The following is a 14,750-nucleotide window of genomic DNA, read 5'->3' as shown; positions in this document are numbered from 1 at the left end:
ATAACTAACAACATTCAACTTTTTCTCCTAAAGCTACCCTGTAATGTACAAATATTACAACTTTTTACCGACAGCCTTATCTCATAATATTGTCTTTTTCTTCCTTCTTGATTTTCTTTTCCCTAAAAGTGGCAATAATACTCAAGGGTCTCAAACTCAAATTAGCTTGGGTCCACTGCTGGTACTGTCATCTCGTAGGAGGCGAAATATTTCTGAAAATGTACTTTTTTTCCCATTATTAACATAAAAACACAAAAATGCAAAACAGCAGTTTGTATACATTTTTATATGATTAGTTTTTAACAGTTAGTGCAAATCTTTTTTCCTACTCTTAAATAACGTATTGAAACCTTGTACTGAACTAACATATTGAATTCATTTGTTCTCTTACCAGACACCTGGCAACACGTGCACTCATATTTTCTTCATATTTTAAAAAAAAATGCAAACAGAAGTAAACATCTGTATGCACATTAGCTTTTGACAGTGCAAATCTTTTTTCCTAATAAATAACTTATTTAAACCTTGCACTAGGCTTGCTGTGGTAGCCAGTTATCCCCGTGTCACACTGTGGTCGGGCTTACAGAGATTAAATTCAGTATTGGAAATGACACTTTTATTCCATCAGCTACAGAGGCTGGTGGATTCTAAAATCATACTTTTGTGTAACATTTGTCTTGGTTCGGAAAAAAAAAAAAAAAAATCAACGATACAATCACATAACAATGTTTACTTAATTAATTCATTTAATTCTTACTCATGGTTATCCATTTTTAATTCTCTGTATGAAGAATTGCACAGTATAATGTCTCTGTATGTGCACTGCAGTATGCATGTGAATGTCAACTGTACTGCAGTAACTTCAAAGTGACGACTTGACAATTTGAAACATATAAAGCGCTTCTTTCTAAAACTGAATGAAATCATGGAAAAAATAAATTACAGCAAAATGTATGTCCTTTAAGAACTGCTAAACTGATGATGGCCACTATGGCCACCATCACTTATTTACAGATGTGTTGTTGCTTTGGCCAGGTCATCGTCAAAAAAGACTTAACAAGGACGTTCATGATTTTGTCCATGCTGAGATTAGTAGCTTCATCAATTTTCGTTGAAAACTTTCAGCTTTTCAGATAGACGTTGTCTAAACTCTGGGTGAAGGCCATGTGTGTTTAAATAGCTGGCATGCTGATTTGAAACAGACAGCTTTGTCAAGGCAGTTTTGTCTTAAGAAAGCTTTTTACACAGATTGACCAGTGGCTGAGCCATTGTGAATGACAAATCCTGTTCTGCTATGAGTGTGCCACAGTGGCAGCTGTAGCCATCGTCCCTGGTAACGTACTTGTATGACAGAGTGCATGGACTGAAGCTTTGTGACTGGCACCTAATTCATGACAATCAAACACTTTCCCAAGGCTGCTGTCGTACTGTAGCCTCTTCGAACACACGCTGCAGAAGCAAGCACCCAGCTCTCCCAATTTGTGGCACCAAGTGCTGAATGGCTTCCCATCTACACCATTTTCCTCTATCCATGCCCAGTACCATCTTAACTCCTCTCTCAATTAAGGCTGTATCTTCCATTTTTACAGGGATACCAAACCGCAATCACATTTCTTGGCAAGACCCAACCTACTCTGCCTCTGATTGGCTAGCGCTTGTCGATCGGCCTCATACCATTGGTAGGTGGAGATATCCCTTTGCTGCACTGAAGATGGTTGGTTAAACCACGTCAAAAACAAATCCCATGCAGATTTATTTTATTTTATTTTTCCTAAAATAGTCATATGCAGGAAATCCGGCACCATGCAGGTGTACTTTAAGCCCTGGACAGACTAGCAGCAACACAGACGTATTGCTGCCCTGACAGGTCAGTTGTATAACTCAATTGAATGCTCTCTGTCTTACAATCTCCTGTCCAAATTGCTAACCCACCAATGTGGCTTCATCAAATTCACCACACCATTCAGCCACTTCATAAATCTACTGCATTTGGCCAGTGGCCGGTGTTAATTTCCCACCCTTATTATTTTACTTGACCACCGGCCCACAGTCATTTTGCTTTTTAATAAATCAATAGTTTGACGACAGACGATACGACTGGAGGTGTCTACTCCACGCAGCAGCCGGGCCAGCAACAGAACTGCAGCACAACAGGAGTCACATTTAACTTTTAGCATGGAGAGAGCTGACTGACAAGACGATGGCGGAGGATTTGTTGCCAAAGCGAACAGCAAACGCACCTGTCTGGCAATATGTCAGATTTAAACTCATATCAGCCAACCTGATAATGTTAATGAGGGAAAGAGAGTTGTTGGTGGTGTGCAGCCTGTTACCTGCAGCTCTTCATCAAACAATTCCTTCTTGTTCATTACTCCCACGGACTGAATAAAACTGCCCCCAGACATATTTAAAATGAATCCGCTGTCTACAAGTGCCGAAAGAGACTGTCGTTTTGCTCTATAGACACATTTTTGCTGAACGTCAGCGGTGGTAACTGAACATATTACATTTCCTGTGACTAGTCTAGATTTTGACATCAGGTCGCAGGCCCGATGGAGGGGGAGGGGGAGGGGGCGGCAGCTTGAGACCCCTGCTCTATGTTATGGTTGAACTCAGAGCCAACAGGTAAGATAACAAAATGAAAATTCTGTCGCTAACACTGACCAAACTACCAAACAACTGAAAGTTACACCAAACAACTACATGCTCCATGTGACCGACAGAAAAAGTCAATTAACATGAGATCAGCTGTGACTTATGTTCTTGATGCAGATAATTACCTTGTCGTTTGTGGTGTGTGGGAGCGAATCCTGAACTGGAGCTGGAACTGGCTGGACTGGGCTGTTCGGACTGGGAAGGAGAAGACAAAACAAACAAACAAAGTGATAAATAAAACACACATGACACAGACTCAGGTTTGATCAATACAAGTCAGTTATTTAAAAAAGCAACACCATCCAATATGGGCAGATACTTGCTATGTTGACATCTAGCCACATTCATGCCATAATATATTTAGCATTCCCTCTCCTATTTTGTTCTGGCCACAATCACATTAAGACTTTAGACTTTTATTCATCCCACATTGGGGAAATTTACTTGTTACAGTAGCAGGTAGACAGACATACAATAAGTACAAGGGACATTAAACAAGAAGACTTAAAAATACTAAAAAAAGATTTAAATAGGAGAAAGAAAAGACAAAATATAAATATGTAAAAAAAATAATAAAAAAAATGGTATTATTGCACAGGGTAATTGCACAAGATGGCGGAGGTAGAAGTGGTAAGTAGTGCAAGATAAGAAGGTGCTTATGGTGCTTATGGTGCTACATTAAGAGTTATTGAAAGTAAATGAAATGTAACAGTACAGTACAGTACAGTACAGTAAGTAACGGTACATCTGCAATGCATTATTTAGTGTGGGATTGATTAATATAAAATAAAACGGCCAGTAAATCACCAGGCACTGATGGGTTCTGGTATAAGGCCTTTAAAGTTAGCCAACACCTCTGCTTTTGTTCCATCTTAACTGGAACCTTTGAGAGGGCAGGGCTCCCTCATCTACAAGGAAACATTATCACCATTTTACCCAAACAATTTTTTATCAATCTCACTTTTGAATGTAGACTACATGCTATTTACCTCAATCAGTTGCAAAAGGTATGAGACTTTCTTACCAGACAACATCAATGAATATCAAACTAAATTTATCAGAAGGTGCCAAACACTGGATAGTATTAGAAGGACCCTCCATATTATAGACAATACTCAAAAAAGGGTACAAGTATGGCTCTGGTTAGTTTGGATACAGGATAAGTGTTTTAAAGTGTTAGTTGGGTATTTTATATAAGTTACTAAAGAAATTTGGACTCAATAAAAATGCAATTTGGTGAATTAAAAGTATTTATCATGAGCTTAGAGCAAGGATTAAGGTAAATGTAAACCTGTTTAATAGGATTCACTTGAAGAGAGGTTCAAGGCAGGTTTGTTGTCAAATTCAAATTCAATTCAAATTCAAATTCAATTCAAATTCAAAAGGGGCTTTATTGGAATGAAAGTTCAACAACAATTTTGCCAAAGCATATGTCCAAACATTTGGACAGAACACAACAAATAACAACACAAACACAACACCAAGATTGTTTTGTATTTGTATTGTTGTCTGTCTCCTCTTCTCTTGGCTTTATATGTTGAACACTTAGAGCAAGAAATTAATGAAGGCCTGCAGTGGGTCCATATATGTGGAAAGGGACATATTATTTAGCTTTTTGCAGATGAAGCATTATTTATCTTAAACAACCAGATTTATGTGTCCCAAACCTAATGGACTTACTGGAAACATATGGACACTACACTGGGTATAAATGGAATATAACAAAAACTCTTTTCAAATTCTTTCATTTAATATTTTTTCATCCATACAAATCAGAAATTCATATAATCTGAAATGGAAACTAAAATAATTAAGTTTTTTAGTGGACATATATTTCATCATTTCTATCAAGTCATTAAAAGTGAACGTACAGAAGAAACACAAAAGAAAGGCCCCGTGAAAGTATTTTTCTGAAGCAGAAAACAATCCCCACAACATATGTGAAAGAAAACGGGAACATATATTTCAACATTGTCAGAGATAGTATAGGAGACTGTATGCAAAATCCATTGTCAAACAGCCACCTGTGGAGACAATTCTGCTGGAAGAATGTGATTTGTAACTCCTCCAGCTCAGAGAAAACATTTTCTCAGAGGACTCAACTTGCTGGAGACAATTTGGTTTTGTGAATGCCAACCCTGATCATATTACTGGGACAAAATGAAGAATACTGCATGTCAGCAGCCAGCTGGCCATTGACTCGAGTCTTTGAGGTGAGGTTAAGTGCTGCTTTTAACAAGCTGTGAGGTGGCACATTAGTGCGTCTCTGTCAGCACTAATTCTTTGAAGTCATCCTGGTGTGTCAGGGCCCTAAGCCAATGTCCATCCAACAAATCCACACAGAGTGGCTCTACTGCAGGCTTCATCTGACAAGTGCCAGGCTATCTTTACTGCTCGGGCCTCAGGTCTACATTTAGCTTCATAAATCACTGAGTTTAATGATGTGCCACATAACTGCACCAACATACAGTAGTGAAACATAAGACTGCTAACTACATTAGTTTGGAATCCCAAATCATCATGTATAGGACTGCTGTAAAAGAATCACCACATCAGTCAACCACAAGTTAATTATGAGTGTGTGCCAGGGTGTCCACAAACGTAGAGACCTTAAGTGTCTTCCTGTGGCCTGGTTTAATGTTCAAACACAAGACTTGCTTGTTGCATCTTGATCTTTTCTGGTTCCACTGAAATGCAAAATATGTAATTTCTTCCTCAATCAAAATAAAACAAAAAGAAGTTAGCTGAGTGTGGTGTGGAGATGGCTTGGTGGAGCGGGGACAGAGCTGCTGCTCAGCTGCTCGGAGCCGGCCAGCTCTGGAGGAGAGAGACGGTTATAGATCCAGACCTTCTGGAGGAATAAACACCCAGAGTCACATCAGATTCTGCTTTGTTCAGGAGCGGTTTACAGACTGGTGCAGAGCTCAGAGATTGCTTTGTAATTTTTGGGATTAAAAAGTGGATTTATCTTCACTCCTGTATATAACCTGACTGCAGCAGTGATCAGTGGAGGTGACCTACATTGTCAGGTGTTTATGTTCTGTAATGTTAACTGCTGACTGGAGCTGGAGGGGAAATGTACTTTACTTCATGAACGTAACGTTACAGAGAGGAGAGGGGGAAAGAAGAGAGAGAACCAGAGTCTCTGCTGAGTGCTGAGTTTAGTGGGAGGTTGACCTGGATTCAAACACACACTTCCTCACTCTCTGACTATCTGGAAGTTATAGCAACAGGTGACCAAATGAACGGACCGTTACCTTGAGTAACCTTGTGGATTTCTCTGGTTTGAACTTTGTTGAAAACAGTTGTGATAATGTGTAAAAACAGCTCAACAAAATCTATAACAAAAGTTTAGTTGTTTTCAGACATTTTAATGCAGCAATGTTACACATTTTATCTCTCAGGAATTGTTTGGTTCTCATATTTAACAAAGATTAATGACCGTATATCACTCCTCTTTTGGACATTAGCACAATAATATATGAAAAATACCTTGTGATGTGGATTATTTTTATAATATATTGTCATACTGTCCAACTCTATAAGCTTGGCAAGACTGAGTTATTTCAGGGCTGTGTAATTGTCTCAGACTAAACAAACTGGTAACAAGGTATACATTTCACTGCTAAAAGAACCAAGAAATTAGAGTAAACCGAATCAGCATAAAGTAGAACTCGAATCACTCAGAATGAGCTGACAATTTAAATTAATTGTCTGAAAGCTAATATGCTCCTTCAGAAGGCAGTGAAAAGCTGCTCTCAGATGTTGCAACAGGGGAGTCAATGCTACCAGTTTTTTGAACATTTAAACATTTAAAGCCAATCAATCAGCCACAGCTGCTCTCTGCAGTGATTCCAGGTATGCACAGGTGAGAGAATGGACAGAGCTCCAAGAACTGCAAGGATTCTTTTCCCTACATTACTGACATTTCTACTTCTGTTAGACTTCATTGCTGAGTTGCAGGAACTGCCTGTTGGCTGTGATGGGAGATGAGATGGGAGAACGCTAATGAAAGAGGGAATACGTTCTGAACAACAGCCAAGAAAATATCTGTGCCAATATGGTTCATAGTTATCAAAAATCTTGAGATTTCTGTGGGCAGTCTTCCTTTTGTCATCATTCCAGCAAACCACATGGACTCTTTAGTTGACATCAGAGGACAATCATGGCTCATGATAAAATATTTCCTCTGATGACTGTAACAAGTGATCTAACATTTCATTTGTGCCCACTGGATCCAGTTTGACTTCAGCCTTCAGTGTTAAATTTCGGCTTCCCAGACATTTAGTTTATTCCATTTGGAGATTTAAAGTAGCAATTTCAGTTAATAATAATAAGCTTAGGTTCCTTTTTAAGGAATTCAAATGTGACCTATTGAAAATGACTGCCAGAAGAGTTAGGCTGGGTCAAAGCAGTGATGTTTATGAGGCCAGTGAGAAATGTTCTCTCACCAAAGAGGCCAAGTATGTCTTGTAAAAAACAAATTCAAGACTATTGGGTAAATAAATGCCATCAAATAGAGTCAGGATTTCTGCAGGCTTTGCCAAATTAAACGTAATACTTTTAAATACAATATAGAATGAAACTGAATGTGTCTTTCAAAGTCATAATGATACACAGCATCAAGCCACCCTCAGCTCAGAATAAAACCTCTGCATGTCATTCTTCATGCGAATGGAAGTTTTTTTTTAAAAATAACACTATGATTCTGTGCACACAAGACAGCTGTCAGTTTGTTCGATCAGTTCCACTGAGAGCTTTATTGCACAAAATGATGTCTATGTCTTTTATCTAGAAAAAATATTTATGATAAAAAACAGAACCTGTTCTAGCTCAGGAGATGAAGTTAGCTTTAAAGTGAGTGCTTGTGTAGTCTGGTCGAGACTGGCCAGCTCTAATCACTGTGATACAGTCATCTGTTGCTCTCCAACCTCTTCAAACAGTGCTTTTAGAGGTGTGGACAGCTCATAAATTTGAACAAGGATGCAGTGTGAGTGCTCAGGGCAAGTGTGACACACTAACAGACTTGGCTGCAGATGAAATAAGCACATCCACAGTCAGATGTGATTTGTTGAATCAAACTGAATGTTATTCCCTGCTTTACGTTTTGACGTTTGTGATAACAGCCAGCAAAAAAGCCTGGAATCACTGGGAGGTCAATCAACTAATCAAGTGCAGTTTTTCTGCGTCTGCTTGTGTTTTCTGTGCTTGCACTGTGTTTCTTTTTGCTGTGTATGTGAAAAAATGTAAAATGTGTTTCTCAAGTTGGCTGTGTTTTATTTAACTGCAGCCTTTATTAAAATGCTACACGTGTGTTGTTTTATTCAAAGGCAAGTTTTCTAAAGCTGCAGTATGTTGGGCTTTCTGAGACTTCAGTGCATTGAATGAAATAAGAATAAATCAAGGATCTTCATCCCACTGATGCAAAAATCAAATACAAACAGTGTTGCCACTATACAGTCATGCTCATTAATTTGCCATCAAATCACTGCAGGAACTTAATGAAACATAAACACCGTCATGGGTTAGGTCGTGCTTTTATTTCCACTGCTCTCTGCCCACTGTGGGGAGGAAATCTGGGCCCTGCTGCTGCACTGGTGCTTAAAGCAAGTTCAAGGTACTTTCAGAGGCTGTCCAATGTGATTAGTCAAGCATGTGATGTCACATCGAAACAAGGAAGACTTTAACAAACACAACAACAATAACCAACATTTTTCTACTGCATCTGTGTTGACCAAGACAACCAACACTTACCATGACTGGGGGATAATGACTGGATTTTCATTTACTATGAACTTAACATTTAACTATTTTGATAACTGATTGAAGACAAAATTATTTGGTTTATTCTGTGGTTTCAGCTTCTCAAGGTTCATTCTTCTATGATGGAAAGCTCAATATCTTTGGGTTTTGGACTGTTTATCAGACAAAATGTTTCCTTGGTGTTAACTGGTGATGTGGGTTTAAAATGTGTCAGTCTTAAGGGAGCTTAAAATACATTTGGATGTCAGTATACAAACCCAAATTAAAAAAGAGGAAGCTGCTACTGCAAACCAACGCTGCCCAAGAAAACAAAGTGGTGAGAAGTAACCTTCAGGAGAAACATGAGAGAAAAAGAGAGACGTGAGGACAAAAGGCAGAGCAACTTCAATGGTTGTCACCTCCTACAAACAGCACACAGCTGGTCTGTTGGTTTATGGGACAGCTTCTTCACAGTGCCATAAATCTTACCACCACTCCTTTTTTAAAGCCTTTGTCCTGCTTTACTCAAAGCCACCAAAGCTGCCCTCTTCAATGAAAATAAATAGTCTTTAGTTGGAGTTTGCTGGCATCAATCTGGCGTTTTCTCTTAACTCTTGGCACAGTTAGGACAGCTGTAAAGAAATGCCAGCAAACAAGACCAAACTGACCAAGACTATTTGGTTTGCTTGTCTAATTCAGCAGGGGCTGTCCAAACAAAACTATTTCAATGTGAATTAAGAAGCCTTTTAGTATGACACTGTGGATTCATTCAGAGCCAAATCATTTATGCTAAAATGTTGTGGTTTGCAACACAAAACGTATTAGCTTTTTTTTTTCCACTCATGCTGCTGTTAACCTGTTCATGGTTTTCTTAACTTTTTGGTGGCTGTAAAAAATTTATGATTTCCTTAACATCTACTGAGCAATCTGAAAGTAGTGCCCCTAAACCCCTGGGTGTATCAATCCAGACAGGTGGTCTGTGTCTGTCTGTGGCAAAATCCACTGTTCATATGTGGCATGTTTAGGAGTGGTGTTCAAAGATTTGGTGTCAGAGGAACAGAACAGATATCAGTTGAAATGTCTAAATTATGGTAAAGGATCTACTACTTTAACTAAAATTAAATATTTTCACAGATACAGTTTTCTTTAAATTAATTCAATTCAGAGTACTACTGCTAATGGGGACAGTGCAACCTTGGTGCAAAGGATTTGTTCAGACCTACAAGACCTATAAACATGCTCTGATGTGTCAAAGTCGAGGTCATCTAACCTAAACTCAACTTTTTTAAATCATATCTATCTTTAATATTGTTTTATGTCCATGTTAAAGTTCAAATGTTGTATGTACATTTGCTCAACTGTTTGGTGGAGAAAAGATACTTTAGTATAAAATCCCTGATCTTTAATACCGCTTTTCCACCAAAATTAGCGTGTCTACACGTTTTTCTTTTTAAACGCGGGTCAACCCGCTAAAAATCGCCTATTGACCCCATTCCCCACTTCCCGCAGACAAGGCAGCCCATCTGTGATTTTTATCTGAAGCATTACGTTGTACGTCACTGACATCATGTTTCATGTCACAAATGCACTGGGAACAGTTGTAACAGAAGAGAAAACAACAATAGACCCATTGTGAAATTAGTGTCTGTAAAACGGTGGATAAATCATTTTGAGAGTCACAACCCCCATGAAATGACTCGTTTCACTGTCATAATTTGAGGCGTTTTAGGCTTCAAAACATCACTTGGCAGATCTTAAGGAATGAACGGGGCTCTGTCTCCAACACTGTGTCCAGTAATAAAACGTCCTTAATAGATCACATCCCAAATTCCTTCCTTACTTACGTGCCACCAGCGGATGTTGATAACGTGTCATCACTTCGCACGGTGGAATTTAGCGTGTTCACCGGGGTCTTACGTTTAGATCAAAGCGAGTTTACACATTCCCATTGCACACAAAAGCCTGATCTTAGTGGGTTTAAGTTAAGTTGTCGTCATCTGAACTCTGTTAATAACCAAACTTTTTGCCTCGTTGCCTACAACATTAATGATCCTTGCAGGGCTCAAAAATGAGCAACGGCCACTAAGGTTGTCGCAACACCAGAATTTAGAATTTTGATTCAATACTAGGATTCAAAAAATTATGCTCGATTAAAAAAAGTCCCAAGCACACAAAGAATTTACAATGTGCACAATGTTGCTGCAGGAAAAGTCACTGAATTGACTGAAAATCTGAGTTGGGATTTTTATATCTTGCAGTAGTTTTGACACTATTGAATGCAGATATCATATCATGTAAAACACTGAGTATCGAAAAAGTATTAAAAAAAAAAGTCTCGAAATATCGATCCTTTTGATAAAACCTGGAAAAAACAACGGTAATCTATCGAGCTGCAAATCAAGTCTTTTTCACTTTAAAAGGAGAAAAATATATATGCACAATGTTATATGTACAGATTTACTTGTAGAATTAACAGTCATTTTAACTGTGAAAAACTGTAATCAATTAAAAAAGTATTTGTTGGTACTGTCCAAAGGTGCTAAGAAAGGAACAAAAAACAAGCTGGGTTAGAGCATTAAAGGGTTAAGTAGTGTTCTCAGACAAAGTGCCAGATATTAAACTAGTCTGATTTTTCTTTAACCAAAGTTTTGTTATAATGTTGGCACAATATTAACCAATCATCCTTGTAATATCACAAAACATAAGGCACATGAGAACATTTTAACAGAAGGCTGTTACAGTAAATGTCTGTGATGATGTGAGCTTTACACAGAGTTGTGCAGGTGACAAATCACTCAGCCTGTGCCCACATCCAGCATGCTAAAAACAAGGTTCTCATGCTAACACACCAGCCTGCTTTCCCTTCATGTCATCACCTACTCCACATTTCCTCCTCTCTGCTGTTTCTGGCCCAGTGCTCAGTGGAAAAGACTGAGATCAAACAAGTGGTCACATGAGAAATTAGAGCGGCGTTCTGTGTCCGCCCGGCACTCGGCCACCGGGGTTGCTAGCCTGGGGAGAATCAAACACCTGGCATTTGTCACCCCACATCCCCTTTACAACCGACCCGACCCCCAATCCCTGTAGGAGAACTTAAAAAGGCATTTACATACAGCACAGACAAAAACACAGGTTCTGCTAGTGCTAAGTAATAACTCCCCTGGCTAAACAAGCTGCTCTACAGAGAAAGATTCATAAAGACCCACGCTTTGTACAAGCATTTGAGAATAGAAATGAAAACACTGTCACATAAAAGAAAACTGCTCAAAGCACAGGGATTTAGACCTTTCTTCCACAAACGCTCACCCTTTTTCTTTCAAAAGCTAAAAGGATTAAAGGGGAACTCTATGCTATTCACTGTCGCGTCCCCCCTTTCTCCTCAGGTGTTGTAAAACCATAAATCTTTCTTGTCTACTATTTGGCTTTAAAACAGCCCTTCTTTATGGGGAGGTTCTCCAACAAATGTGCGTGGACCAGGCAACCCAGTCAAATGCCTATTCATGAAAGGAGCCACTGTAGACATTAAGTTTTTCTAATCCTGCTCTTGAGGTGGAGGTACAGAGGAATACTTTAGGTTTGTAAGTGTGCCCATTCTACATTCATATTACATTTCTTCCAATACAAACATATTTACAGTGTACAAAATCAGGCAATTGCAATCCATTAAACATCAAAACTGCATCTTGTGACTATCTTCAGTTTTGTCCACTTCCTGTTGGGCCACCCAGACGAATGCAGCTGAACTCCCACTAGGTTTATTGGTGCCCACCCCTTCTTCCAATTCCTCTGCCCAACCCCCTGAAGTCCAACAGACCACCACTAAAGAAGATTCTCTCTCTGTTGGTCATTTGATTTTACAGCCCTTCCATGCAGAGGAAGGACTGACCACCAACAATTCCTCCCCCTTAGAATTGGATACCATTCACAACCCCTTACTCACTTTATCCAAAAAAGTGGCCTGAAAGCTCAAATCAGTAAGTACAATGTGCTGGACTCGTACAAGGGCCAGACAGCTGCATCTCCATGATGATAAAGTGGAGACATGTCTCGCTTGCTGTAGGTGTACACATCTATTAAATCTGATCCTTCACTCTTAGGACTGATCAAGAAATTATACCTTGGTTTGGATAACATTTAAAAGTCAAAAAAGATTCCAAAAGGATGTTCTACTTACATCTGATTTGGTTGACTGGTCCTCCATATCAGAGTCATTTGGGTCCACCAGTTCCTGGAATGGTGGAAGTGTGGACATCTTCCTGCGCTCCGCCTCGTCACCTTCTGGTCGCAATTTACTTGATCGCATCTGCGATCTATCCTTCAAGAGTTTCTTATCCGAATGATGAACGTCTAATCCGGACGTCTGCTTCCCTAATGAATCCACAAATCCCTTTTTACGCTTTTTGGTAAGGTGATCGTCACCTTCGGGGGTGGAGAGACGCTTGTTTAGCCCTGCTCCGTGGTTCACTAACTCAGTCCGATGCTCCTTAGACAAAGACTTGGGTTCCTTGAAGCCCATTTTAGGATTGATATCTCGAAGGGGCTGGTTCTCTTTGGGTTTCCTGGAAGGTTCTTTGGGGGCTTTGCTGGATTCCCAGCCAGAGTCTCTGAAGGCACTTTTGGGCTCTTTCAAGTCTTTTGGAAGCTTGTCTTTGTGGTCCTTGGAGGGTTTGTGAAGTTTGGAGAAGCTGCTGCTGTTAGTGCTGGTGGTTGTGGCGGTGGTGAGAAGGGTTGTACCACTCCCTTTGGAGCCATCCTGTGGAATAAGCCAACAAATGAGAAACATCCTACATTGTAAACATAATGATTACACAATAGGTTTAGATTTATTGGTTGCTGGTCTAAATCATGATGTACCAACTGCATGATTGCAAGTTAAAGGGAAGCTTTGCCCACTTTTGGCCAGCTTTGTATCAATACAATCTTGGTAGTATAAAAAAAAGAAAAATCAACAATGGTAAACTTCTCAATGTTGCCTGTACCCAAAACTCCCCACTCTTTTGCTTGAAGACTTTAGGGCTGTAGTATGAACTACACATTGTACTTCTGCATTTTCGTACACATGCATCCGTGGACACAGTATAGTCAGATCAAGACAGCGAGCTGCTCCTTTCTTTCTATTGGATCAAGTAAGAGTTGTCTTACCGAACTCTGATCAACCTGTCTAAACTAGGCAGTGCTGATAAACTATAAACCAAGATTCTGTTTCTACACTGCCTATTTCTGGCCTAAAAAGTTTTCAGAAACATATTCTAGTGTACTGTTGTACTCGCAGTACCTCACCGGTCAGCAGAGTGTTTATTGACTTGGTGCTGCGCAGTGTATTCTGGTTGTTGTTAGTGTCTTTCTACTGCACAGACAACCCTGTTTTATGCAAGGGCCATCTTTCCAGGTGCTAAATACTTTAAGTCATGTAAGAAAAAACACCAAGAAATTCTATCCGACAGTGTTAGAGCAATATTACACAGAATCATCTAAGCTACCATAGAAAAAAACTTCAGCTCAAAGGATTATGGAGTATGGTAAAGAGAAATCCCACTTTAGGTCAGTGGGTAAACATAATAGAGCAAGGGCATATTTAGTGACTAAGAAATACTGTTGTCTGGTATTGGGCTGTATTTCTGTGAAAATAACTAAAATAACTGCAAATGAAAATAATTCAATAACCCTGAATATAAAAAACTGGGGCCTTTATTTAAAGTCCCATCTTGTCTGAGCAATGATCAAACCATTCTTTGCAGCAGAAAAAAATGCCTCCTGTGATTATGTTGTCTTCTTGCTGTTTGTATTGTGTCAACTTTGGACTGTTCTTTAGACTACATGTAGAACTTCTACAATGCATAGCTCTGAACAACAAAGTGAGCAAAAACCAGGCAGCTAGGTCAAATGAAGATTAATCCTCTGCCTTTTGCACAAGAGAAAACATGCATGCCACCCTGCAGTTTGGCATTGCCATCAGTGAAAAGAGGTCTATTCCAAAAAAGAAAATCAAAAGGGTCTTCTTAGTCCCCATCTATAGGCTTAAAGAGCAAACTCAGAACCTCTTTTGAACAGTGCTGTTCAGCAGGGTAAAGGGGCCTTTTCAACAGCCACACATGTGCAACTTTAAAAGTGGAGTGAAGAGCAATGTGGAGAAAGGAGGAAATGCATTCCTTCTAACGACGGGGGCCATTTGTCCCTGGGTCTCACCTCCAGCCCCCTTGTCAATATTTCATCAATGCAGTAAACCCATTAAAGCAGTCTAGACGACGGGGTGTGTTACAACTCTGCCCAATCACCTCTAAAACCTTTCATTTTGTCGATCTGCTGGTGACCTCGGGACCTCAGGATGTAAAGCTGCCGGCTCATTCTAAACT

The 14,750-nt window shown here is 39.5% G+C and overlaps 1 protein-coding gene across 1 annotated transcript in view; it reads right to left on the bottom strand.

The window, feature by feature from the left end:
• The window catches only part of mllt3 (MLLT3 super elongation complex subunit), a 58,355-nt gene that overhangs the window by 16,389 nt on the left and 27,216 nt on the right, over positions 1-14,750 (bottom strand). Inside the window, exons 7-8 of the mRNA XM_073474509.1 lie at positions 12,572-13,150; positions 2,781-2,850 (exon numbers count right to left, since the gene is read on the bottom strand). Coding sequence (XP_073330610.1) covers positions 2,781-2,850; positions 12,572-13,150 — 649 coding nt within the window. The remainder of the gene's footprint in view (positions 1-2,780; positions 2,851-12,571; positions 13,151-14,750) is intronic.

Source organism: Pagrus major, chromosome 10 (assembly GCF_040436345.1).
Source record: "Pagrus major chromosome 10, Pma_NU_1.0".
Lineage (NCBI taxonomy): Eukaryota > Metazoa > Chordata > Actinopteri > Spariformes > Sparidae > Pagrus > Pagrus major.
Note: the sequence above shows the minus strand (reverse complement) of the source record. Positions and strands in the feature narration are given on the sequence as shown.